The 25,117-nt window shown below is 37.6% G+C and overlaps 2 protein-coding genes and 1 pseudogene across 4 annotated transcripts in view; 2 read left to right on the top strand and 1 right to left on the bottom strand.

Annotated features, from left to right (window-relative positions):
- Positions 1 to 19,674, bottom strand: part of ZUP1 (zinc finger containing ubiquitin peptidase 1) — a 29,306-nt gene extending 9,632 nt beyond the window's left edge. The window contains exons 1-5 of one of the 3 annotated variants that reach the window (XM_087444029.1): positions 19,656 to 19,674; positions 17,564 to 18,139; positions 8,274 to 8,384; positions 6,096 to 6,217; positions 4,036 to 4,204 (exon numbers count right to left, since the gene is read on the bottom strand). In XM_087444029.1, coding sequence (XP_087300155.1) covers positions 4,036 to 4,204; positions 6,096 to 6,217; positions 8,274 to 8,384; positions 17,564 to 18,125 — 964 coding nt within the window. In that variant the 5' untranslated portion in view covers positions 18,126 to 18,139; positions 19,656 to 19,674. The other 2 variants (XM_014781187.2, XM_087444028.1) reach the window with 2 other exon arrangements.
- LOC106800563 (eukaryotic peptide chain release factor subunit 1 pseudogene) lies at positions 8,997 to 9,726 on the top strand (annotated as a pseudogene).
- Positions 19,675 to 22,624: 2,950 nt separating the features above from the next.
- KPNA5 (karyopherin subunit alpha 5) overlaps positions 22,625 to 25,117 on the top strand; it is a 48,018-nt gene continuing 45,525 nt past the window's right edge. The window contains exon 1 of the mRNA XM_004422251.3: positions 22,625 to 22,779. Within this exon, the coding sequence (XP_004422308.1) occupies positions 22,776 to 22,779 (4 nt within the window). The 5' untranslated portion in view covers positions 22,625 to 22,775. The remainder of the gene's footprint in view (positions 22,780 to 25,117) is intronic.

Consider the following 25,117-nt stretch of genomic DNA (forward strand, 5'->3'; position numbering starts at 1 on the left):
GATTTTGCCCATGGAGTTTTCATTCAATTACAATATTTGTTAAGCACTTTTTTAATATGCCTAGCACTATGCTAACACTAAGGATACAAAAGATGAATATGACAATATTCCTTGAAATCTCAGGGACCTAGACTATAATAAGTGCCATAAAATGGATAAACAAGGTGTTAGGACAGGGTACATCTGACTCTGTCCCTTTCCTCCTTCTAGTATACTCTCCTTATGTTTCAACATCCTACAGATACTCCAAGGATCAAATGCTACTGTCTTCATAGACCTTTCTCTTGATTCCAAAACCCCAAACAAAAAGGTCCTCTTTCTCTGAACACTCACTATATTTACGTATTGTTCCCCCTAGGTACTAGCCATATTCTCTCACGGTGGAATAATACAGTTATTTGTGTATACTTTATTTACTCTACGGACTCTGTGAAGCTTATTGGCAGGGATGTCTTATTTGGATAGCCCATACTTTCTCATACAGCATGTGGCACCAAAAAGACAATCACTAAATGCTTCTCCCTTGAATGAAGGGTATACTATAGGAAAATGGGTTTTTGTCTTTAAGAAGATAGAGTCAATAAACCAAAATAATTAAATGAACCAAGAGTTGTAGCTGTGCCTATCACCATGAAAGAAAGAAATATAGATCTTTATAACCATTTCCAAGGAACTTAGAAAGATAAGACTTACTATCAAAAAAAGGGACACTTAAAACACCATACAATTGAGTAGTAAATGTGGTAGCATGGAATGGGTACTACAGGAATTCAGAGAAGATATCATAGACTTCAATGAAGAAATTGAGATCTGAGAGAGACTTTTAAGAATGAGGGGGGAACCTCCAAGAAAAAAGAAAAGAAAGTATTGTATACTCTAGTATACTTCGGCATACTTATTACTAACATGAGGGTGCCGCACTGTCTAGGTAATGCTGTCCTAACAACCACATCATATAACTGCTTTAAGGAAAAATTTCCTCATAATAAAGTTTACGGTTTTTTTCTTAATTGAGGTATAATTGGCATACAATATCTTATTGATAACAAAGCTTTTTATTCCTTAGATCTAAATCTCTTTAGATATTTTACAAGATGAATCTATCTTTTGTTAAATTATATTTCATTGTTAAAATTATAACAAGAGGGGCTGGCCCTGTGGTGTAGTGGTTAAGTGAGCGCGCTCCACTGCTGGCAGCCTGGGTTCAGATCCCAGGCGTGCACCGATGCACTGCTTGTCAGGCCATGCTGTGGCAGCATCCCATATAAAGTGGAAGAAGATGGGCACAGATGTTAGCCCAGGGCCAGTCTTCCTCAGCAAAAAAAGAGGAGGATTGGCATGGATCTTAGCTCAGGGCTGATCTTCACACACACACACACACAAAAATTATAACAAGAGACTGCTGCTTCGATTAACAGTTGCATAATTAACAAAAAATAAAAATCTTTGCCACTAAATCAATCACTTCTAAATTTCAAGGTAGCTTATAAAAAAGACATAGTATACTATAGGGTAGTGTCCTTTAATCTTTTGCAGATATATTTATTTTAAATTCTATATACACTACTGTATTCTATAGTAACTCTAAAATATATGCATGAATAGAAATTAAAGGATGACATAAATTAAAAACAAATAGATATTCTAGTATTTTCTTCCTGTATACCTTAATGAATTATATTACACATCTTCTGGGATATCCTACCCCACACAGAAAACTTTTTTTTTTTTTTTTTTTTTGGTGAGGAAGATTGGCCCTGAGCTAACATCTGTGCCAATCCTCCTCTATTTTGCATGCAGGATGCCTCCACGGCATGGCTTAATGAGCACTGTATAGGTCTGCGTCTAGGATCCGAAGCCCGTGACCCCTGGGCCACCAAAGCGGAGCACATGAATTTAACCACTACACCACTGGCTGGCCCCCACACAGAAACCTTTTTACGTGGAGACCACTCAAGAATTATAAAGCAGCCTTCAGAAACAGACTCATGGATATATAAAAATATATAACATACAGTATAAGTGAGAAAAGCACAAATTCACTAAATGGTACTGAGATAAATAAGCAATAAAAGCTTAACAAGAAGTATGGTTATAAATAAGGGGAAAAAATTAGATTCATACCTTCTTTCTCTTTCTCTCCCTCCCTGTCTCACACACACAAGTGCACAAATATATTCCAAGTGGATTAAAAGTCAAAATATGAAAAGCAAAGTATAAATATTTAAAGAAAATATAAAGGAATATGTTTACTATCTCAAAGATGGGGGAGTTTCTTAAATAAGATAGGGTACAAATAAAGGGAAAGATTGAGAAATGTGATTATATTCTAATTTAAAACTCTAATTAACGACACCATATACAAAATTTAAAGGCAAATCATAGACTTGAAGAAGAAATTTGCATCTCAAATAATCAACAAAGAATTAGTTTCCTGAATACTTAAAGGACTCCCACAAATCAATAAGAAAAAGACAAACCACCCAATAGAGAATGAAGAAAGGGAATAGGTTCCAAGAAACTAACTCAGGAGTAGTCAGGGAAATGTACATTAAGATATATATCATCTCATGCCGTATTAAATTGCAAAAATTAAAGTGTCACCAAACAAAGTGTTAGTGAGAATATAGTGATACAAATGTACATTACGACCATTTTGGAAAACAATTCCACAATAACCTTAACAAAGTGAAAGAGGCACGTGCCGTTTAACCTAGTATTTCCAGTTCTGGATGCTAGAGAAACTCTTGAAGGAGACCTATTCATAAGTTGTGAGAGTTAAAAACTGGAAACAACCTAAATGTCTGTAAACATGAAAACAGATAAATAAGTTGTGCATAATTCATACAAGGAAATACTATACAGCAATCAACATGAATGAACTACAGCTGTAAGAATCAACATATGTGAGCAAATCAAATTAGAGCACAGACATTGTATACCAATTTATATGTAGTTTAAACACATAGAATATTATATATTATTTATGGCAAAAGTATTAAAACATATACAAGACCGATAAATACCAAATTCAGGATAATGGTTCCCTTTGTGGAGGGAAAGAAATAGAATCAGAGAGGAGTATATAAGTGGTTTAAAATACATATGAAAGGTTTTACAGCTTTAAAACATTAAGATTCAAAAAAGCTGGGTGGTGGGAACAAAGCTGTTCCCATATAATGTTTTTTTTACTACACTAAGAGATATATTTAAAAAAAGAAATTAAAAACATCAGGAAAAAAGGCATTCTTTGGAGCAAGGCAGATCTGACTGTGAGTACTAGCTGGGCCAATAACTAGCTATGTAACCTTACTTTGGGAAAGTAATTTAACCTCTCTATGTCACAATTACCTTATCCAGAAAAATGTAACAGTACACAACAGAATGTTTGTTTTGAGAATTAAATAATATAATATATATAAAGGTCTTAGTGTCTAAAACTGTACTGAACAATATGGTAGCCACTATCTACAAGTGGCTATTAAGCACTTGAAATGTGGGTTGTCCAACTGAGATGTTCTGTAAAGTATAAAATACACATTGGATTTTGAAGAATGTACAAAGACTGCAAAATATCTCATTAATAGTTTTATTATTGATTATATGTTGAAATAATAATATTATGGACACACTGGGTTTAAAATATTAAAAGTAATTTCACCTGGTCCCTTTTATTTTTTCTAATGTAACTATTGGAAATTTAAAACTATATATGTGGCTCACTTATATTTCTATTTTACAGCATTGGTTTAGGACACAGTAAGCCCGCAACAAAAAGTTTTCTAAAAGGTTCGTTTTCAAATGTCAAGTAAATTAACACAATATAAAAGTGAATTATTCTTAAGTGAATTATTTACTGTAAAAATAGAGATGTAGAACTTTCAAAACAACACATTTTTAAAAATTATTTGAACACACAGCCTCACCTAAAACTATATAAACTGTGGATTATGAAAATTAAGCAAAATTCAAATAATTCTGATTATGACTTCAGTGACATATGGAACATTAACACCATGATTTTGACGTACTCACCAGAAGTTTTTGTTTTTCCATCGTCAATACCAATAGCTAGTGATTCCATCATATCAGCTTTCCTTCTATGAAATTCAGATGGATGCATTCTTCCCCTATTTACTTCTATCTCCATATTTCGTAGTTGCTGTTGTTTGTACCCTCCAGAATTATCTAAACCATATTGTCTCTATTGAACATAAAAACAAAATGACTTAGTTTTCATGTCCCTTTACCTCAATGATGGAAACTTACCACAATTTTATTTATTTGGAAATGTATTTTGAAACATTCCAATTTATAGACTTTTATACAAGTCAACTTAAAGATTTTTAAGAAAAATAAATCACACGCAAAAAAAATCTCTGAGTTATTAACAGTCTTTCTCTATAAACCACCACTGTGGCAAGAGACTTGCTTCCTCGCCCTAGGGAAAGTAGAGAATCCTGTCCTCCCACTAAAGGTATTGAGGCAGATGAGTTCTGAACATAATGCTGATTTTTTCAAGAAAACTTGTCAGTACTTGTTCTTTGGTTCCTGGGCTAGCCTATAAAGGCCTACTTAACCTGTAATTCATTCAGGCAATCATTCTACATAGTAAATGAACTATGTTTTTGCACACTGGACACAGAATCTCAAAAAATATGTATCAAACAGCCTCTATGGAGAAAGTTTCTGAGATCTAAACAACTAACTTCCAAAGTTACAGAACAAACTCCCCTTAAATACTGAAAACTTTTTGTACTAATAATGTTCGAAATTACATAAGGCAAAAAAGATTTAAGAAGAGCCAACTTTCTTTTCTCCTCTGAATCCTGGTGGGAAAATATTTTGCAAAAATAGCCTAAATTAGATATTCCAATGTGAGAATTAGATATTCTCACACACAGCCACATGTGAGCGGTCTGAGAAAAGAAAATCAGAGGTCAAATAAGTCTCGGAAAATTATAACACGCACAATACACATTAGTATATTAAAGGCTTGAGAAGTCCTAAAGTATACAAACCTGTTTAACTGAACACTTTCAATTCTATTCCATTATAAGCCTTTTTTTTTTTTTTGTGAGGAAGATCAGCCCTGAGCTAACATCCGTGCTAATCCTCCTCTTTTTGCTGAGGAAGACCGGCTCTGAGCTAACATCTATTGCCAAGCCTCCCCTCCTTTTTTTTCCCCCCCAAAGTTCCAGTAGATAGTTGTATGTCATAGTTGCACATCCTTCTAGTTGCTGTATGTGGGACGCGGCCTCAGCGTGGCCAGAGAAGCGGTGCGTTGTTGCGCGCCCAGGATCCGAACCCGGGCCGCAAGTAGCAGAGCGCGCGCACTTAACCGCTAAGCCATATAAACCCTTTTTATTCACACATTATCCCATTAACACATGGAAAAAGAACATTTAAATACTCTATGAGCATTATTTGCACAGATGACATCATAGTCCACAGCAAATTAGGACTGAAAAATGTAGAAAAATCTATTAAAAATATAAATTCATTAAAAATATAATAGATACCACCAATTTAGTTCAACAGATACCACCACTCACCTAACATAAATGACATCTCAAATATCATCAAAAAGCATTTTTCATTAAAAATGGTTCTTTCTAAATGCCTGAATTGCAACCATTAAAAGAATTTAAGACTCAGACAGGAGACATTAATTCTGTTTATCTTTTCCGTATCTATATACTTAAATTCTGAGTCTTGGTTTCCTAATTTGCCCCATCAACTTAACAGAGGTTTGAATCCAGGCTTTACCATATAAAACTGCCTGATCTTGAGCAAGTTAAGTTACTTAAGCACTCTTTGTCTCCGTTTCTTACCTTTAAAAAAATAAAAGTCTAAAATAACTTTTTCATGGAGTTGTGAGTATTTTGAGATACTATATATGAAGTGCTTACCCCAGTACATTACCAGAATGAGTACTTATAAATGGTGGCTGTTATGAACTATAAAATATATATGTTAAAAAATATTTTGTATAATAACAAGGATAAAAATAATAGGCTGAAGTCTTGACAACATGAATGAAAAATAAGAACTCTACTAAACCAAAATATTATAATTGTTATTAATCTTTGTACCTGCAGCTTCTGAAATTCTTCCATTTCTTGTCTTGATTCTTCAGATCTCCTCTTTCTGTCTTCTTCTTGTTGAAGCTGGTGAGCCAATTCTAGATCTCTAGAACACTGGATTCTATCCATGCCTATTAGATATTTTTAATCTTTAGAATAAAATAACTACTAAAATCAAAGCTTACTTATTACATGTTAACATATATTTTCTAAATGGAGTAAATACTATTATTTTGTCATTTATTCATGACTATGATGTCATGGAAACACTGAGTACAAATCTAGCAGAACTTGAACTGCTTCTGGAAGGGTATAACCTACATCTAAATCACTAATATTCACTGAGAGTTTAGGCTGTGACAAGCACTTTTCATTAATTATCTCATTTGATCCTCATAACAACCTTAGGAAGTTAGGTATTATGATCTACTGAGGAAACCAGAACTTAGAGAAATTAACATCCTTCACTGGTGTTCCTTATTAACACAAATAAGGCAGATTGGTTTTTAAAAGAAATACTAAGGAGGAAAAAGGAAATAATAACGACCATAAAATTATATGTTTGCAAAGTACAGGTATTAGATAATAACTTAATTAAAGTCTGGCCCCAAACAAATACTACAACTTTGCAACATCTTGGTCTTTTTCCTCTCTACCCAGTGTCCCACAGATCCATTAGTCAGTGGCTTCTGGCCAGCATCTTGTCTCCTTGATCTCCCAATTTGATAGTTTAACTACGCATTTGAACATTCTTTCTTTCCTTTCAAATCTCTCAGCCTCTGTTACATCTTCCTATTTAGTCCCTACTTCCATTGTTGGAGATATGCAATTCACAACTGACTTTTTACATACTTCTGAGGCTATCTACAGTGATTTACTCAGACCATATCTTTCTCTCATTACCTACTATAGACTTACAGAATAATTTATGCACCCACACAAAGCTTATCAAAAACAAAGTAAGAATTATCAGACATTCAGCTTCAGAGGGTTATTCTTCCACAGTAGTTAGTAGAGAGCCACCAGAGTAGAGGACTGTTCCATCTTTGCTCCAGGAATTCTCATCTTGGGACTAGGCTGAGTGATCGAGTAACGCAGTCCAGAGATCATTGACTGGAACTAAGATACTAATACTGGACACTAAAGACCCTTGCATTAACAGGAAAGATCTATGTACCACTCTAAGAAACTGAAATCCAGTAGAACACAACTGGTTTCTCTTAGGGTCTACTTTATATTTTGTTTCAGTCGGATTGTGAAACTCATATAGGATCTTCCCACTTCTAAGGCACCACAATGATTACTTAACCAATGCCACTATTAAAAAAGATAGGGGACAGTACGTATATATAGATATGATAGTATACGTAACTCATTTTCAAATATATGTCCACATCATTTATTCTTTTTCACACTTGCTTAAAGTTAGAAAAATTAGACATATACATTTAAAACTCATTACTGTTGCATTTAAGCATATATCATTCTAGGTTTGTTTTTTCTTTGTGTGTGTGTGTGTGTGCATGTATGTATGTATATATATGCACGCATATATACCTGCATGTGTCTATCTATGTAAATGTATGTACGTTTTTGATCACACAGAGCATATGTTACCTGATATTAAACCTTATAAATACAAAAAAAAAAAGGGGACAGAGGAAAACTCTTATACAATCACTTACAAAACTAGTAAGTGGTAATGAAAGAAGCTGGGCAAGCAGCTGGAAACGCTCTTGAAAAACTTTTAAGTCACATAGTTCACATTCTTTTTAAAAATTCTATGTGCCATATGGCAGCTTCTTAGTTCATCAATAATTTTTTCTGGCCAGATGCTAACTTCAGTTACTTCTAGCTGCTGAAAGAGGGGCCTCAACTTATAAATAAAACAGATTTTTAAGATTGCACAGCATTTCATTGTCTTCTAAATAAGGATGCTCTGGGGCAAAGCCCTGGATGCACACCCCTAGTTCAGCTGTAAGTCACAATAGTTCATCCCTTACAACTTTTCTGTGAAACAACTTTTAAAAAACAAGTTGAAGCTAAATTAAAATTCTTTACAGGGACATATTTACTTTTAACCAATATGCTTTGTTTTTTCTATATCACTGATCTAAAAATTAGACATGTGTCCTAGTAAGTGGAAATTAAATCATAAAATTCTTATTTTTAAACATGTAAACATACCTTGCCCAAAGTTACTTTCTTCCAAATGCAAGTTGACATGTTCCTGGAGAATATGGTAATGTGTACAGACGAGCCCACACATAGGGCAGTCATACAGTGGTTGATCACAGTCTGTATTAAGAGATATAATTCAATTGATTTTATTTTTAAAACTGTTAGATTTTTCACACCAAGTCAAAGACGGCCTACTACCCACCAACCTTATTAAATAAATAAGAGCTCTTTGTAGTTGGATTTAAATCTATTTTTCTACTTCAGGGTCAAGATGGAAGACTGAACATAAACACAAACCTCTCTTACCACTACAGTGAAAGAAAGTCTTGACAACATTAAAGTCTTGACAACACTAATAATAAACATTCAGATCTGTAGTCAAAACAAGAAAAGTAGGAAGGAAAATCAAAATGGTAAGTAGAGGCCAGTCTAGGTATGGACTTTAGGGGCTAAATCCTCAGCATCCTCCAAACTAAATACAGAATTCAAGCCTCCAGCATAAAGCTGGGAACTGGGATCATACTGTGTAGCTGGGAGCAGGAGATCAAAGAGCTGCATGCATCAATCGGCACTGCAGGCAGATAGGTGTAGCTTGCTCAGGACAGAAGCAGCAGCACCTCTGCAAGCCCAAGACCTGGGTGATACTGGGCACAGAAGAGGAAGCCGGTGTGCGGAGTGAAAGCACTGAGCAATTCATACATGTAAGGCCTGGTTTGGAAGTGAAATAACTCTGTTCGGAAAGTAGCTGAGACTGCTGTGCAGCTGTTTATTTCTGCAGACAAAGTGAATATAACTGGTTTCATTTTAGCTGGATCAGCTGACTTCAAAACTGAACTAAGTCAATCTAATACGTCTGACTGGAGGTTTTAATAAAAAGTTCTGAAATTAGTTGATATATCGTATGGTGGTGAAAATGGAAACGAAGCTATTGAGTTACCTACTGATGTCCTCTCCAAGATGAAATTCATTCAAAAGAAGAAATTAATTCAATGACACTTTGATAAAATCAGCCAGGACACAGACAAGCACTGTTTTGGAGCTGAAGATACACTAAAGGCTTTGGAAATGGGAGCTATAGAGATCCCAATAGTTTATGAAAATCTGAATATAATGAGATATGTTCTTCATTGCCAAGGCACAGAAGAGGAGAAAATTCTCTACCTAACTGCAGAAAAAGAGAAGAATAAATCTCATTTCACAGACAGGACAGGAACCTGAGCTGATTAAAAACACACTCCTGCTGAAATGGTTTGCTAACAATTATAAAAAATTTGGAACTACACTGGAAACTGTCACAGATAAGTCACAAGGATCCCAGTCTGAGAAAGGATTTGGTGGAGTTGGAGGTATCGTGCAGTACCAAGTAGACCTCCAGGGAACGGAATACCAAGGAGGACATGATACATTTTTTGAACTTGATGACTACTAGGTAGTTGACATGGGTCCCTCAAAATGTGCCTTACCCTGCAGCATTCAACCCAAGGAGCATACTTGTGGTGGAATCCAAACAGATCCCTGCCTTAAAATTGTACTATTTCCAGAATTTAATCCATGAGCATCAGATATTGAAAAGAAAAGCAGGGCCAGCCCCGTGGCTTAGCGGTTAAGTGCGCGCGCTCCGCTGCTGGTGGCCCGGGTTCGGATCCCGGGCGCACACGACGCACCGCTTGTCTGGCCGTGCTGAGGCCGCGTCCCACATACAGCAACTAGAAGGATGTGCAGCTATGACATACAACTATCTACTGGGGCTTTGGGTGGAAAAAAAAAGAAAAAAGAAAACCAAAACAAAACCGGACCCAACTCTAAACTTTGGTTTGTCATGGCGTCAGCACACTAGCCTACAAAGTTTCTAAATGCCACTTTGGACTAATTTTAAAAAGAAACCCAGTTTTTACTTTTACTTGACAGTGAAATTGGTTGCTCTTGTATTTTATGAAAAAAATGATTTTTTTAACTTTCACACATACAAGAAAAAACACTTTAAGGGCTATAAACCTTCAAGAGTTAATAGAGGGCCGGCCCCGTGGTGTAGCAGTTAAGTGCGTGCACTCCGCTACTGTCGGCCTGGGTTCGGATCCCAGGCACACACCGAGGCACCGCTTCTCCGGCCATGCTGAGGCCGTGTCCCACATACAACAACTAGAAGGACGTGCAACTATGACGTACAACTATCTACTGGGACTTTGGGGGGGAAAAAAAAAGGAGGATTGGCAATAGATGTTATCTCAGAGCCGGTCTTCCTCAGCGAAAAGAGGAGGATTAGCATGGATGTTAGCTCAGGGCTGATCTTCCTCACAAAAAAAAAAAAAAAAGAATTAATAGAAGTGACATTATAAAAGAAATAGAAACACTAGAGATAAAAAACACAGAAGTTAGTGCTCATTAGCAGGTTAGACATGGCTGAGGAAAAGAATCTCTGAGCTTGAAGATATAACAAGAGATACTTCCCAAACTAAAGTGTAAAAAGAAAAAAGACGAAAAAAAAAACAGAACAAAATATCCAAAAACTGTGGGAGAACTACAAAAGGTGTCATATACATATAATGTGAATACCAGAAGAAGAAAGAAAGGAACAGAAGTAATATCTGAAGCAATAATGACTGAGAATTTCCTCAAATTAACGTCAGACACCAAATCACAGCTCTAGGAAGCTCAGAAAACACCCAAGCAGGATAAATGTCAAAAAAACTGTACCTAGGAATAGCATATTCAAACTTAAAAAAATCAAAGATAAAAAATATCTTGAGGGGCCGGCCCGGTGGCGTAGTGGCTGGGTTTGCGCGCTCTGCTTTGGCGGCCTGGGGTTTGCAGGTTTGGATCCCAGGCGCAGACGAACACACCATTCATCAAGCCATGTTGTGGCAGCATCCCATATGCAAAATGGAGGAAGATGGGCAGAGGGTTAATCTTCCTCAGCAAAAAGAGGAGGACTGGCAATGGATGTTAGCTCAGAGCCAGTCTTCCTCAAAAAAAAAAAAAATCTTGAAAGAGGCCAAAGGAAAAAAACCACTTTACCTATAGAAGAGCAAAGAATTACATCTGACTTCTTCTCAGAAACCAGGTGAGCAATGAGAAAGGGGAGTGAAATATTTAAAGTGTCCAGAGGAAAAATACCCCACCAAACCTAGAATTCTGTAACCTTCAAAATTATCCTTCAAAAGTAAAGGAGAAATAAAGAATTTCTCAAACAAAAATTGAGGGAATTTGTTGCCAGTAGACCTGCCTTGCAAGAAACATTAAAAGAAGTTCTTTAGAGAGAAGGAAAATGATACAGGCCAGAAACATGTGTAAATATAAAAGAAGAGCATCAGAGAAGAAATAAGTGAAGGTAAAATAAAAACTTTTATTTATTCTTAATTGACATAATAGATAAGTTTATTCAAAACAAAAATAGCAACAATGTATTCAATAATGTATGCATATATATGTTTATGTTTATGTGAAATGAATGACAGCGGTGATACAAGGGGCAGGGGGAGGAATGAGGAATATTTTGTTATAATAAGGTATTTGCAGAACCCATGCAGCAGTATAGTGTTATTCCAAAGGAGACTTGGATTAGTTCTTAACGTATACTGCAAACTCTAGGCCAACCACTAACAAAAGTAAACACAGAAATATAATTGATACGCTAAGAAAGGAGAGTGTTGAGCAAGTGGCATCTGTTACCTATTATCTGGAGTAGAAGTCTGAACACCGCATCTTGGTATCAGAATCGCCAAGGAAGACATAATACAGCTAAGCACTGGATGGAAGAACACTTTACTCATAGTAAACATAGAAAAACACATAGAAAAGAGACAGAACAAGATCAACTTCAGTATTAAACACTGGTCTGTCATGGCCAGCGGGTCACTCCCAGAAGCCAACACAGAGCAATTGGTCGGCACACATCCCTCTTGTGCCGCAGAATGAAGGACCTCATCCCCTTCCCACAGGGGACAGACAGATATAGCAGTAAGGCTGGGCAGGTGCCATATGACACCCACACTTAAGCAGAATAAAGGAGTACACATTGTTGTCTGAAACAGGGAAAGATTTTTCCACACAAAGGGGTAAGTCCAGCACAGGCTGTGAGGACTCTTTATATCTTGATAAGGAAGTGTTCCAGGCCTAAGGCCTATTCTTATATGGCCAAGTAGGGGTCCAAAGACTGGATGCATGAACTGTCCTTCCCAACAGAAGAAAATGGAATCATATAAAATCCTTGATTAAAACCATAAAAGGCAGAAAAAGAGTAGTAGACAAAAAAGAGGAACAAAGAACAAGGGCAACAAATAGAAAACAGTAACAAATATAGTAGATATTAATCCACCTACTAGAATAATGCACCAATTAAGAGACAGAGATTGCCACAGTGGATCAAAAAACAAGACTGACTTATATGCTACCTAGAAGATACCCACTTTAAACATAAACACACATATAGGTGAAAAGTAAAGGGATAGAGAAAAATACACGCTGCTGACACTAATCAAAAAAAAGCAGGAGTAGCTATATTAACTTCAGAGAGAGCAGATTTCAGAACCAGGAATGTTATCAGGGATAAAGTGGGGCATTACATAAATGATAAAGGCTTCAATACTCCACGAAGACATAACAATCCTTAACGTGTATGTACCTAACAACAGAGTATAAAAATATGTGAGGTAAAAACTGACAGAACTGCAAAGAGAAACAGGTGAATCAGCTATTATACAGTTAGAGAATTTTCAACACTTCTCTATCAGAAGTGGAAAGATCCAGCAGCCAGAAAATACGTTAGGATACAGTTGAACTCAACAGTACCATCAATCAACCGGATATAGTGAACACCTCTATACCTCTCCATCCAACAACAGCAGAATACACATTCTGCTCAAGCTCATATAAAACACTCACCAAGAGAGACCATATTCTAGGCCATAAAACACATTCTAGGCCATTAAACCTTAAGAAATTTAAAGAACAGAAATCACACAATGTCTGCTCTCAGACCACAACGGAATTAAACTAGAAATCAATTAACAAAAAGATAGCTGGAAAATCACAAAACAGTTGGAGAATAAACAACACACATCTAAATAACAACACATAAGGAAGAAATCTCAAGCGAAATTAAAAAATATTTTGAACTAAATGAAAATTAAAATACAACTTAAAATTTGTACAATGCAGCAAAAGCATTGCGTAGAAGGAAATTTACAACATTGAATGCATAGATCAGAAAAGAAGAAAAATCTAAAACCAATCATCTAAACTTCCACTTCAGGAAACAAGAACAAATTAAATCCAAGGTAAGCAGAATAAAAAAATAATAAAAATCAGAGTAGATATCAATGAAATTGAAAACAGAAAATCAATAGAGAAAACCAAAGAGGCCAAAAGCTGTTTCTATGAAAAAAATCAATAAAATCAATAAGCCTCTAGCCAAGCTAACTAAGAAAAAAGGAGAGAAAACAAATTACTAATATCACAAATAAAAGAGGGGACATCACTATACGTCCCATGAACGTTAAAAAGTATAATAAAGGACTATTATGAACAACTATGCCCACAAATTTGATAACCTAGATGAAATAGACCAATTCCTTTAAAGACACAATGAGGCAAAAGTCACACAAGAAGAAAACAGACAATCTGAATAAGCCTATATATTAAAGAAATTGGATGAATAACATTCGTGGGCACCTGGCCCAGATGGGTTAACTGATGAATTCTACCAAAGACTTAAGGAGGAAGTTATACCAATTCCTACAACCTCTTCCAGAAAACAGAAGCAACGAGATTTCCTAACTCACGAAATGAGGCCAGCATTACCTTATTACCAAAACCAGACAATGACAATCAAGAAAAAAAAACTACAGACCAATCTCTCTCATTAACAGAGATGCAAAATTCCCAATTACACCAGCAAATTGACTCCAATAATGTATAAAAAGAATCCCACTGTGATCAAGTGGGATTTATCCCAAGTATGCAAGGCTAATCCAACATTTAAAAATCAAATAATGTAATTCATCACATCAACAGGCTAAAAAAGAAAAATCACATGATCACATCAATGGATGCAGAAAAAACATTTGACAAAACGCAACACCTATTCATGATAGAAACTCTCAGCAAACTAGAAATGGAGGGCACTTCTTTAACTTGATAAAGAATATCTGCAAAAACCTACAGCTAACATCATACTTAATGATGAGAAAAAAATACAAAATTCTGATGAAGGAAATCAAAGAACAACTAAATAAATGGAGAGATATTTCTTGTTCATGATAGGAAGATTCAATATTGTCAAGATGTTAGTTCTTCCCAACTTGATCTGTAGATTCAATGCCATCCCAATCAAAATCCCAGCAAGCTATTTTGTGGATATCGACAAATTGATTCTAAAGTTTATATGGAGAAACAAAAGATCCAGAATAGCCAACACGATATTAAAGAACAAAGTTGGAGGAGTGGCACTATCTGACTTCAAAACTTACTATAAACCTACAGCATCAAGACAGTGTAGTACTGGAAAAAGAACAGACAAATAGATCAGTGGAACACAATAGAGAGCCCAGAAACAAACTGACATAAATATAGTGAACTGATCTTTGACAAAGAAGCAAAGGCAGGGCCGGCCGTGGCTTAGCGGTTAAGTGCGCGCACTCCACTGCTGGCGGCCCGGGTTCGGATCCCGGGCGCGCACAGATGCACCGCTTCTCCGGCCTCGGCCGCGTCCCACATACAGCAACTAGAAGGATGTGCAGCTATGACATACAACTATCTACTGGGGCTTTGGGGGGAAAAAATAAATAAGTAAAAATCTTTAAAAAAAAAAAAAAAGAAGCAAAGGCAGTAAAATAGAGCAAAGACAGTCTTTTCAACAAATGGTGCTGGAACATCTGGATATCAACATGAAAAGAAAATGAATCTAGAAATAGACCTCACATCCTTCACAAAAAGTAACTTGAAAATAGATCACAGATCTAGATGATAATTGCAAATCTATAAAATTCCTAGAAGATAACATAGGAGAAAATTTAAATGACCTTGGGTATGGCGATGACTTTTAAGATACAACACCAAAGGCATGATCAATGTATGAAATAAGTGATAAAGTGAATTTCATTAAAATAAAAAACCTCTGCCCTGCAAAAGACAATGTCAAGACAATGAGAACACAAGCCACAGGAACGGAGAAAATATTTGCAAAAGACACGTGATAAGGATCTGTTATCCAAAATATAAAACAACTCTTAAAAATCAACAATAAGAAACCAAAAGCCAGATTAAAAAATGGGCCAAAGACCTTCACAGACACTTCACCAAAGAAGATATACAGATTGTAAGTAAGCATATTAAAAGATGTTCATCATATGTTACTAGAGAATTGCAAATTAAAATGAGATACCACTATACCCACATTAAAATGGCCAAATCTGGACTGGAACACTCACACCACCAAATGCTGGGGAGGATGTGGAGCAACAGGCACTTTCATTCACTGCTGGTGTTAATGCAAAATGGGATAGCTAATTTGGAAGAGTTTGGCAGTTTATTATAAAACTATACACACTGATACCATATGATCTAGTAATGATACAGAATTTGGTATTTACTCAAATGAATTGAAAACTTCTGTCCACACAAAAACCTGCACACAGATGTTTATAGCAGTTTTACTGATAATTGCCAAAACTTGGAAGCAACCAAGTAGGTGAATGGATAAACCGTGGTACACCTAGACAATGGAATATTATTCAGTACTAAAAAGAAATGAACTAGCAAGCTATGAAAAGACATGGAGGAAACTTAAATGCATATTACTACGTGAAAGAAATCAATCTGAGAAAGCAATATACTGTATGATTCCAGTTATATGACATTCTGGAAAAAGCAAACTATGGAGACAGTGAAAGATCAGTGGTTGCCAGGGGTTGGGGGGAGGACGGGATGAACAGCTGGAGCACAGAGGATTTTTAGGGCAGTGAAACTATTCTGAATGATACTACCATGGTGGGTATATGTCATCATACATTTGACAAAACCTGTAGAATATACAACACCAAGAGTGAACCCTAATGTAAACTATGGACTTTGGGTGATAATGATGTGTCAATATAGGTTCATTGATTGTAACAAACGCATCACTTGGTACAAATGATGTCAATAGTGGAGGAGGCTGTGAGTATATAGGGACGGGGGGTACACGAGTACTCTCTGTACTTTCTGCTCAATTTTGCTGTGAACCTGAAACTGCTCCAAAAAATAATATTTATTAATTTAAAAAAATGAATCTAGACACTCTCCTTACATCTTTTATAAAATTAACTCAAATGAATCATAGACTTAAATGTAAAATTCAAAACTACAAAACTTCTAGAAGATAACATAGGAAAGGTGACCTTGGATTTGGCAATGACTTTTTAGATAAAACACCAAAAGCACAATCCATGGAAGAAGAAATCAAATAATTTGCACTTCATTAAAGTAAAAACTTCTGTTCTGCAAAAGACACTGTTAAGAGAAGGAAAAGACAAGCCCCAGACTGGAAGAAAATATTTGCAAAACACATATCTGATAAAGGACTTGTATCCAAAATATACAAATTACTCTTAAAACTCAACAGTAAGAGAAAGACATATGATTCTAAATGTGTGTGCACCAACAACAGAGATTCAAAATACATGAAACAAAACTTGATAGAGCTGAAAGGAAAAATAGACAAATATACAACTATAATTGGGGACTTCAAAAATCTCCTTTCAAAAACTGGTAGAACTTCTAGACAGGAAGTCAGCAAGGATATAGAAGATCTGAACACACTCAACACGATCTAACTGAGAAATATAGAACACTCCACCTAAGAATAGCAGAATACACTTTTTTCCCCAAGTGTCCATGAACATATACCAAGATAGACCATATACTGTATCTTAAGCCATAAAACAAATTTCAACAAACTTAAAAGAACAGAAATCATAGAGTGTGAACTCAGTTACAGAAAATCAAAATCCAAAACAATCCAGATGCCATTGGGCTGGTGGTAAATAAAACAACGCCCTCTGGAAACTGGACTCTGAGTCTATTTCTCCTCAGAAAGGTTCTACAACTACTCTAATGTAGCTGAAACATTTATTATCTGCATCACAATTCTTTTCCATTATTGTATTTTTATATTACAATAATGGCAAATGAACCAAACTTATAGATATAAAGTGAATTTAAAAACACATTTGTAGTAACCTGATTTACAAACTAACTTTCAGGATTCCACATATTAAACTGAGACTACTGTTACTTATTATAGAAAATGAACACTTTACCTTCTAATGGAGTGTCTAAAAGATTGGCATGCTTTGTTTTCACATGAGTTTCCATATCTTGACTACAATCTTCTATTTTTCCACAGAATGGACATTCGGGAGGACTATACATTGTTTCATAAATTGATCCTTTTATTTTGGATAGGTCACACTCTTTTTCTTTACTTTTTAGGAATTTTCTAGATCCAGTTAAGTCTTCTGAATAAAAAGCGTTATGTTTTAAAGTACCATCTTTAGGCAAGCTTTGAGTTGAAATTTTCGGATGATTAGATGCACAAGCTGAATGAATACCTGAATTAACTTCCGATCTACACTGTAGGGTGTTGTCCTCGCTATTATCTGAAGTTCCGTACTGCACTGTATTGATCCTCTCAAAGTTTCTTTCTAGTTCATTTTCTTCAAAATGAGCAGTTTCAATATGAAAACACATTTCATCATAATTCACACCCGACAACTTGCAAAATGGACATACAACTTCGTTTTCCATGTGAACAATCAGGAGGTGAGCCTTCATGTCTGGTTCTGAGGTTACTGTTTCACCACAGATATCACAAGAAAGCATGGTACATCAGGTAGCTAGAAAAAAACAATATTATTTTAAGTTTGAAAGTAAGAGTTGAAGAAAAAGAAAATGCATTTTGTAGAATGATTTAGAAGAATGATGCTTGTTATTTAAAACTGGATTATTTAGATGAAGAAATTTTCAATGTACTTTTTGTTCCTCAAATTTACAAACTTATTTATAAATCTCAACTACTCACTATTGTATTTCAAGTTTATGGTTTCAACAAAACAAATGCAGTAATAATGCAAAATAAATAATTTTTAAAATATTTCAAAAAGTGTGTCTGGTTTAAGGTAGAGATAAAATAACGTTTATAAAATTGCCCAGGTATGATGACTCAGGTAAGAGAAAATAAAGAGAAGAAATCTTATCAACTGATGTATCTAAGTACAAAACCTTAAAGTTGTTAACAATGCGGAGGCTAAATAAAAACATCATAATTAATAGCAGTTACCAGTTAAAGAGCTTTACATATATCAAACTCATTTAAGTACCATTACAATTAATCTGTATGGCGAAAGCCCTAGCTGAGATATGTCACCACAGCCAGAAAACGGTTAGCCAAACTGCTAATCTATTCCGGTTCCAGAGGCTGTACTCTCAACCGAAAGAATAAAAGCAGAGTGAGCATAGTTGAAAAGAGCACTGATTCCAGAGACAAGAGAATTGGGTTATAATCTCAGGTTTTAGAATTTTGGATAAGACACCTCACCTCTCTGAGGTTCGGTCTATAAAATGAGTGGCACTAAATCAGCAGTCACTTTGGGTTTTATGGACTAATAAAGTACTGGCTACCGACAAAAAGGTGATTTTGCTAAGAAATCATCTTTAAAAAGCAAACACCGCCACAATCTTCGTACTTCCTACTACAGACCATCGTTTGGCTAAGGACTAGTTAAAAACAAACAGGAAAAGAAAAATAAGAGAACTATTTAAATAAATTTAGCTTTACAAGAGCTCCCTACATTGCCCTTATTTTCTCATTTTTCTTCAGACAAGTGAAAATAGTCTCTGAGTTTAAAAGGAAATTCTCTCAAACCCCCAGAGGAAAGAACGTCACACCCAGAGAGCTTCCTCTTTTCCCGCGGCTAAAACAAAGCTGGACACAGAAGGATACACTTGACCTCCCAAACACCTTGATCAGAAAAAGTGCGTGAGACATAAAGAGGCCGGTGACAGGGCCGGAATGCCCCAAGGCCGAGTCTGCCCGAAGTTCCGCGCCAACGTCCCGAGCCAGGGCACGAAACCAGGACGGACACTAACTGGGGGAAAGCTGTGGGCCTGAGGAATGAGGGCTGGGACTGTCCGTTCCTACCGGCCCGGAGATCCGGCCGCGGCCACACTGCTCTACGCTGGGCTTCCTCTCCGGGTCCCGCCGCTGCCGCCTTCTGGCTCGCCGGCAGAGGAGTGCGTGCGCAGCGTCGATTACCTTTCCCGGCCTGAAACACTGAGGCAGGCCCTCCCTACCCCCAGAGATACACAGTTAACCAGGAAAAGACCCAGCGACTAAAAAACAAAAACTCCGACCTCCACTTTCACATTTAAAAATGTTCTTCCTCTTCCCCAGAAGGGAAGGACTCCCGGCATGCACCGCTCCTCGCCGGTCTGGGTTGTAGTGCATTCTGGGAGTCGTAGTCATTTTTGCATCCTCCCATCAGGGTTCCGACGCCAGATTTACCAGGAGAGACACTAGGCTCTGAGGTCTTTCTGAATGAATTCCCAGGGCTGGTCCTAGGGCATTATTCGAGTCCACGATATCCGTTGTCTAGGGCCTGATTAAGTAGCACTCCATTCTATTATCACTAAAGGGCTTATAATGCTACTAGGTGTCAAACTCCAAACTATGCTCTGCAGATGGGGGATGACTAAGCCAGGTTCTTGCCTCAGAATCACAAGATCACACGTACCTTATTTTTACTGTTCAGTCCTTATTTCATTCAACAAATATTTAATGAGTGTCTGTTAGAAAGGCATTCTGCTTGGAAATGGGGCTGCAGCACTAATCAAAATACACAGGCCATTTGAAACACATTCTAGTGAGGCAGAGAAAAAATAAGTAAATAAACTGATCATGATAAGTGCTATGAAGGAAATAAAGCTTGGTTATTTATAGAAAGGACTAATGTAGTTAGAAAAAGTCTCTCTGAGGAGGTGAGTGTGCTAATGAACAAACCTTGCACCAACAGGAGGAAGAGTGTTCCAGGCAGAGAATATAATAAGAACAAAGTCTCTAAGGCTGGAAGAAAAAGAACATTTTGTGACCTGAGTATAATGTTCTAGAAGGAAGAGTGGCTACAATATGCGGTCAGAGTTGTAGACAGGGGCCAAATCATGTAGGGCTTTGTAGAAAGCTATTGGAGTATTTAAATAGGAGAGTGGCATGATCTGATGATATACAGTATATTTTTAAAAATCATTCTGTGGGTTGAGTGCTTAAACATGGCAGATTGAACATGTACATTTATATTCCCTGCCTTTCAAAATCTACTATAATGACAAAGCAATAATAATAATAAAAATAAACTAATGATATTTTAACATTTTTTTTGTGTGTGTGAGGAAGATCAGCCCTGAGCTAACATCCATGCTAATCCTCCTCTTTTTGCTGAGGAAGACCAGCTCTTCAGCTAACATCTATTGCCAATCCTTCTCCTTTTTTTTTTCCCCCAAAGCCCCAGTAGATAGTTGTATGTCATAGTTGCACATCCTTCTAGTTGCTGTATGTGGGATGCGGCCTCAGCATGGCTGGAGAAGCGATGCGTCAGTGTGCGCCCTGGATGCGAACCCTGGCCGCCAGTAGCGGAGCAAGCGCACTTAAGCGCTAAGCCACAGGCCAGCCCAATTTTAACAAATTTTGAAAGCTAGAGAAAGGATGGATGAGTAGTAACTAACTTAGCTAACAACAGAAGTCAACAAAAAACAGGTTAATTCATACACCACAATGCTGGAAATGTTCAGAAATTAAAGACTAGATACTTCTGAAAAATATATTAAATTTGGGCCTGAAATGAGGGACATTTTGCTGAAAAGTCTGAATAAGGAGCAGTTTGAACCCTACCTCCAGATTTCCTCTATTACCTGGTTGCCAAGTGACTCATTTTTCCCTCCCAGACAGAAGGATACAGCTTTAGTTTATAAAGAAAATGAACTGGAAAGGCTACGAAGTCCAAAGTGCACAGCTAAGGGTGGGAGTCAAGGTGTTGGACTGAAAATGGAGAATAGTGAAAACTAAATTCTGAATTATGAGGCCCCTACCCATTTTCCCCCATCACATTCTGATGTCTGATTTGTGCCTCCAAGTCAGGAGATTGGAAAATTCTTCTCCAGGGAAAACCATTCGTCCAAGAGAAAAGACCTACAGATCATGACTTTTAGAAAGTCCTCCAATGAAAGCACCCAGTCCCATTTTATCACTCTGTAGGGAGGTCAACAACTGGTGAGTAAACAAGCCCCACTGATATGTAGACTTACAATAGGTTTCTTTAGTGTCTCACTTAAATATGAATGAATACTCAACAATCACCAGGAAAGATGAAAACCAAAGGGATCAAAAAGAAAAAAAAAAATGAACTCTGAAGAAACGGAGAAAATGAATGAAGGAGAAAAAAAAAAACTTCAAGGAAACCACAATTAACGTCTTCAGCGAGACAAGAGAAGATATTTAATCCCTGAATCAAAAATAGGAAATAGCTCTTGGGATTAAAAAATACAACAGCAGGATTACTTAGATATATATATCAATAAAGAGTTGAAAGAACCCACGAAATTTCTCAGAAAAGAGAACAAAAAGAACAAGAGATGGAAAATAGGAGCTTCTTCAGGACAGGAATTATATGTTAACCTTGTATTCTGTGCCTAGCATTGCACCTGGAAAACAATGTTATTAATACTGTTTGTTGAACTCCAGGGTGAGTTACAAGGCTATATGTGTGTTATAATAATTTAGAGTACTTTATCTGGAGTTATTCATTCCATATATCAGTGACTACTTTGTTGTCAAAAATCCAGATGTTACATAGAATCCAATATTATAATTGAATGGCAAATTGAAAAGCTTGAAACAAACGAGAAGAGCATATACGAAAAAGTTAATGAAGCTGAAGAAAGAAAGAGTCTCTGTAAAATTCGATGATGTTGGGATTTTTATCCGTTGTGTACAATGTTGTAGCTCCAGTACCTAAAACAGTGCCGGGCACAGATTAGGCCTTCAATCAATACTAGGTTGTAGAATGAAGGAATGAATGAACCAATGAATGAATGAACGAACTAACGAACAGTGAGTGATGAACGAAGATAGCTCCATGGAAGACTAGGACGGTAGGACACACTCCTGCCGCAGTCGGGTTAAAATACCGGAGTCGGCGCAGGCGCCGGCTCCGCCTTCGGTGGGGGGGGCTGGGGCGCGCGCTTCTCTCCGCCCCTCCGCCGGTCCCTGCAGCCGCCGCCGCCGCCGCCGCCGCCGCGTGCAAGGGCTTCTGGGAGCCGAGCCTCGGGGTCTCGGGGAAGGGGCGCAGATGGCCGCCATCTTGAATTGCGAACCTGGTCGTTGGGCTCCACGCTAGGGGCGGAGTGGCGACTCTACTGTTATCTGCAGCAGACGTCGCAGCCGGCGACTGGGAAGTCGGGGCACGGGTTAGTGCCACATTAATGGGTAAGTGGGAGTGACACAGGCCAGGTTGGGTGAGCCTCGGGTTTGGTCCCTGTGGGAGCTACTAGTGCCTGGGGCCACTGTCTGTTCACCCCTTTCCTTGCGGAGGGTTGAGGACCATGCCGTACCGAGGCTTTTCTCAGGTTCCCCTGCGGGAGACAGCGGTGACGGGGGCGTGGCAGCCGGACCTTTCCCGTGCGGACGCGAAGGCGCGGGGAGTCCAGATCCTCTGACAGCCGGGCTGCTCCTCGGAAGGAGTTTCGGGCAGCCGCTCTCATCCTCTCGCCGCCCTGCTTCCCCGTTCTCGGTCCTTCCTCTTCTCGGTGCATGGTCTTGCCAAACGTTGCCGCTCACTCCCGGGACTCAGCGTCTGTGTGCGTCCGGCGGCTTATTAGAAGTTCCACGGTGTCCAGAATAGGGCAGGTCCGGCCCCGGGGGCCTACATGCCGCACCCTCTTCTCCGCCAGCTGCACTCCTCCACCGCGAGGCAGGTGCTCGAAGAGCTCGGTCCCGACGTCCCCACGCCGGGGTTAGACGGTTATCCTGTCAGGTCCCTTCCAAGGTGAAGAGTTAATAGTGTTTCCTCGATAATGCATAAGACATGAAAAGAATTTGGAAGCTGGGAAACGGGATCGTGATACTTCAAAAGAATATGATATTGGCGTTTACTCGTGGCTTTTTGAACACATTCAAAGACTTCTGACTTGATGTCTCTTAATTACAACACTCAGTGATTCATAGTTTGTAGGAAAGGGACTTTCTTTCCTGGTAAACAAGAAAAAGCTCTGTCCTTTAGATCTTTAAGTCCCCTGCTAGTTTGGTTGCAGGGGCTCAAGTCAGCACACTTCCCCTCTTTGTGTGGTCTTGTAATTTTGCTAATAGGCACCCAAACCCTAGAAATGGAGGCTTGATGGACACAAGAAATTCCTTTAATAGATATTAGAATCCAGTTCAGATTCCAGTTATGTGCCTAACGTCAATACAGCTTTTCAAAGAGCTGGGTAAAAAACAAGCTTATGACTGAAAAAAAATTTCTCTGCTCTGCAACTTTGAAGTGTCTGAATAGCATTTCTTATATTTAAAATAACTTGTATGAGACAGCAGCCTTTGAATACAGTCTTGAACGTTATTTTCCAGAGAACGAAACAATCTCATTGGGTGAGGTATCTTTAGAGATCATTTTCCTTGGACTTAACGTCCCCTTGAAAGCAGCTGCAGTGAGAATGGATGCAAGTTAAATAACAGGCAGGAAGTTAGTCTATAGAAGAAAAAGGAACAAATAATATGAGTTGTTGGGGCTAGATTTTATTTGGTTAACATTTATATTGAAAGATTTTAGTGTAGTCGCCTAGATTAATGGTCTTAGAAGTAGTGTCTAGTGTGTATGTTGGGGGGGGCACAGGTGGAATTTGCAAAGCAGTTTGGCAGTTTCTTATAGTGTGAAGCATGTACTTGCCATATTACCCATCAGTTCTACTCCTAGATATTTACCCGAGAAAAATGAAAACTTACATTTACCCAAAAACCTGTACATGAATGTTTATAGCAGATTTATTCATAATTGTCCAAAACGAGAAACAACCTAAATGTCCTTCTACTAATGAATGGATAAACTGTGGTATATCCATACAATAGAATACTACTCAACATTAAGAAGGAATGAACTGTTGATAAATAGCAACAACATGGATGACTCACAGATACACTATATTAAGTGAAAGAAGCCAACTCAAGACTACATACTGTATTATTCCATTTATGTGAAGTTCAGGACAAGGCAGAATTATGGAGATGGAGAACAAATCAGTGGTTGCCAGGTATTAAGGGTAGGAGGAGGGCTAATGGGAGCAGCATGAGGAAGTCTTTTGGGGATAATGGTTATATGCCTTTGCGTTTGTCAAATACATAGAACTGCATACCAAAAGAGTGATTTTTACTGTATGTAAATTAAAAAATAAAACGATTGAATTCATTATTCTTGTCTCAAAAACAAGCAGGTAAGCAAACAAACCCACCACTCTGATCCTCCATTTGTATTCATTGTCTTGGGTTATTTGGCATCATGCTGAAATAGTTCAAGCTAAAAACCATGGAGTCATCCTTGACTCCCTTTTCTTCTTCACCACATATGCCTTATATTCATTTGGCCTAAAATTCTTATTGAATTAAGTTCAGAAGTGTTTTTGGAATCCAGTCTGTCTTCTGTATCTGCAATGCAACTATTAATTTAGTTTAGGGCTTCATCAACAACCATCTCTTTAATTTCTTTAATTCTGTTCCTTAGCCTCAAGTCCAAATTTCTCAACCAGATTACAGGAACCATATGTGATCTTACCTACCT

Source organism: Ceratotherium simum, chromosome 19, assembly GCF_057802395.1.
Source record: "Ceratotherium simum simum isolate JZ-2026a chromosome 19, ASM5780239v1, whole genome shotgun sequence".
NCBI classification, from domain to species: Eukaryota; Metazoa; Chordata; class Mammalia; order Perissodactyla; family Rhinocerotidae; genus Ceratotherium; species Ceratotherium simum.